The following is a 2,456-nucleotide window of genomic DNA, read 5'->3' as shown; positions in this document are numbered from 1 at the left end:
TTGTCGCCTCTGCACGCAGGTCGCCATGGAAGAGGAGATCGCCGCCCTGGTCATCGACAATGGCTCCGGCATGTGCAAGGCCGGCTTCGCTGGGGACGACGCCCCCAGGGCCGTGTTCCCGTCCATCGTCGGGCGCCCCCGGCACCAGGGCGTCATGGTGGGCATGGGGCAGAAGGACAGCTACGTGGGCGACGAGGCCCAGAGCAAGCGCGGCGTCCTCACCCTGCGGTACCCCATCGAGCACGGCATCGTCACCGACTGGGGCGACATGGAGAAGATCTGGCATCACACCTTCTACAACGAGCTGCGCGTGGCCCCCGAGGAGCACCCCGTGCTGCTGACCGAGGCGCCCCTGAACCCCAAGGCCAACCGTGAGAAGATGACCCAGGTGAGTGCCGGAGCCTCCGCCCTCCCTCCCCGCCTTCGCCCAAGTCATTTTCTGTTCAGCTTTGTTTCTGAAATTCAAGTATTTCTTTCGATGTTTCCAGGGTTCTGTTCCTCTCCTGGCATTTCCTCCCTGAAGTCTCAAGGTTTCTCGTTGTGTTTTTGCCTGCTTTCTTTTCTTTCTCCACACATCACATTTGTGGCATGCTGGCATGCGGGTGTGAGCATTGGGGGGCCCTGGGTCCCCCGCCCGCGTCTGAGGGGAGCCCTTGCCTCTCGTACGAGCTGCGCGTGGCCCCCGAGGAGCACCCCGTCCTGCTCACCGAGGCCCCCCTGAACCCCAAGATCAACCGGGAGAAGATGACTCAGATCATGTTCGAGGCCTTCAACACCCCGGCCATGTACGTGGCCATCCAGGCCGTGCTGTCCCTGTACGCCTCTGGCCGCACCACGGGCATCGTCATGGACTCCGGGGACGGGGTCACGCACACGGTGCCCATCTATGAGGGCTACGCCCTCCCCCACGCCATCCTGCGCCTGGACCTGGCCGGCCGGGACCTGACCGACTACCTCATGAAGATCCTCACCGAGCGTGGCTACAGCTTCACCACCACGGCCGAGCGGGAGATCGTGCGCGACATCAAGGAGAAGCTGTGCTACGTCGCCCTGGACTTCGAGCAGGAGATGGCCACCGCCGCCTCCTCCTCCTCCCTGGAGAAGAGCTACGAGCTGCCCGACGGGCAGGTGATCACCATCGGCAACGAGCGGTTCCGGTGTCCAGAGGCCCTCTTCCAGCCCTCCTTCCTGGGTAGGTGGCCGCCGCCCGGCGAAGGCGGGGCCCTTGACCTCCAGCCGGAGGCCCGGGCTGACCGAGCTTTGTCCCTTAGGCATGGAGTCCTGCGGCATCCACGAGACCACCTTCAACTCCATCATGAAGTGTGACCTGGACATCCGGAAGGACCTCTACGCCAACACGGTGCTGTCTGGCGGCACCACCATGTACCCGGGCATCGCCGACAGGATGCAGAAGGAGATCACCGCCCTGGCGCCCAGCACGATGAAGATCAAGGTGAGTCCCGTGGGGCCGGGCCTGGGCCGGGCCTGGGCAGGCTTTGTTGGGAAGATGGTGGCGGGAGCTAAGGCCGCGTGTCCTCTTGCAGATCATCGCCCCGCCGGAACGCAAGTACTCGGTGTGGATCGGCGGCTCCATCCTGGCCTCGCTGTCCACCTTCCAGCAGATGTGGATCAGCAAGCAGGAGTACGACGAGTCGGGCCCCTCCATCGTTCACCGCAAGTGCTTCTAAACGGACTGCGGGCAGATGCGTAGCATTTGCTGCACGAGTGGATGAGCCTCCGTTTGCCCTGGCAAATGCACACCTCGTGCTGGCCCCGAAACTGGAACACGCCTTCACAAAGAAATTGTCCTTGAAGCCTGTACTGAGCTCAGCACTGGATTGTAGGCCTGGTTGCTGATGTTGACCTGTATTCAAGTTACCTGTTGTTCCCTTGGTACATGTTTAACGCCCTGTACATACCTTTCATTTAAACCCCTGTACACGCGTCAGTCACTTGGTGGCCGAGATGAGAACATGTTTCTTCTGCAGGAAAAATCCAGTGGCCCCGGGAGCCCGCGGGGCCTCGTGTGTGCGGGGTCCTGGCCTGTGGGAGCTGCTCTTTCCAGGAGCTCTGAGTGTGGCACGTGCCCTGCCCATTACCACTGCCCTGCCCTCCACGGGGTGGGGTGGAGGGTCCGAGCATGGGGCCCACTTTTCCTTAGTTGATGTTCCTGCCAGAACCCCTGGGCGGTTACTTGCCTTGAGTTGGAAAACGGTCTGCATTTCCACCTGTAAATCTTTGTCCTTTTAATTTATGTAAGGTTTTTGTACGCGATTCTTTCAGAAATGACCAATTTTGGTTTTCTACTGTCATGTGAGAACATTAGGCCCCAGCAGCGCGTCATTGTGAGGAAAATAAAAGTGCTGCAGTAAGAAGCGCCCTCCGCCTCAGTCTGTCTGGTGCTGGGTGCGTCCTGGGTGCTGGCTGCTCTAGGTCGGCCCCGGGGTGGGGGCGGG

The 2,456-nt window shown here is 61.2% G+C and overlaps 1 protein-coding gene across 2 annotated transcripts; it reads left to right on the top strand.

Annotated features, from left to right (window-relative positions):
- The first annotated feature begins 6 nt into the window (after nt 1-6).
- On the top strand, nt 7-2,375 carry ACTG1 (actin gamma 1). Of its 2 annotated transcripts, none has more exons than XM_006753009.2 (4): nt 7-346; nt 712-1,192; nt 1,272-1,453; nt 1,545-2,375. In XM_006753009.2, the coding sequence occupies exons 1-4, from the start codon at nt 26-28 to the stop codon at nt 1,686-1,688; spliced, it is 1,128 nt and encodes a 375-aa protein (XP_006753072.1). In that variant the 5' UTR covers nt 7-25; the 3' UTR covers nt 1,689-2,375. The 2 variants fall into 2 exon arrangements, with proteins under 2 accessions (XP_006753072.1, XP_015415449.1); XM_015559963.1 differs by having other exon boundaries at nt 7-388; nt 754-1,192.
- The last annotated feature ends 81 nt before the right edge of the window (nt 2,376-2,456 follow it).

Source organism: Myotis davidii, unplaced genomic scaffold (genome assembly GCF_000327345.1).
Source record: "Myotis davidii unplaced genomic scaffold, ASM32734v1 scaffold211, whole genome shotgun sequence".
Taxonomy (NCBI): Eukaryota; Metazoa; Chordata; class Mammalia; order Chiroptera; family Vespertilionidae; genus Myotis; species Myotis davidii.
Note: the sequence above shows the minus strand (reverse complement) of the source record. Positions and strands in the feature narration are given on the sequence as shown.

What these genes read in the sequence shown, in the direction of transcription:
- ACTG1 (XM_006753009.2), top strand. Translation starts at nt 26, where the DNA reads ATGGAAGAGGAGATCGCCGCCCTGGTCATCGACAATGGCTCCGGCATG. An exon ending in CTTCCAGCCCTCCTTCCTGG is followed by an intron (nt 1,193 to 1,271) that starts GTAGGTGGCCGC and finishes TTTGTCCCTTAG; the next exon opens with GCATGGAGTCCTGCGGCATC. An exon ending in CCAGCACGATGAAGATCAAG is followed by an intron (nt 1,454 to 1,544) that starts GTGAGTCCCGTG and finishes GTCCTCTTGCAG; the next exon opens with ATCATCGCCCCGCCGGAACG.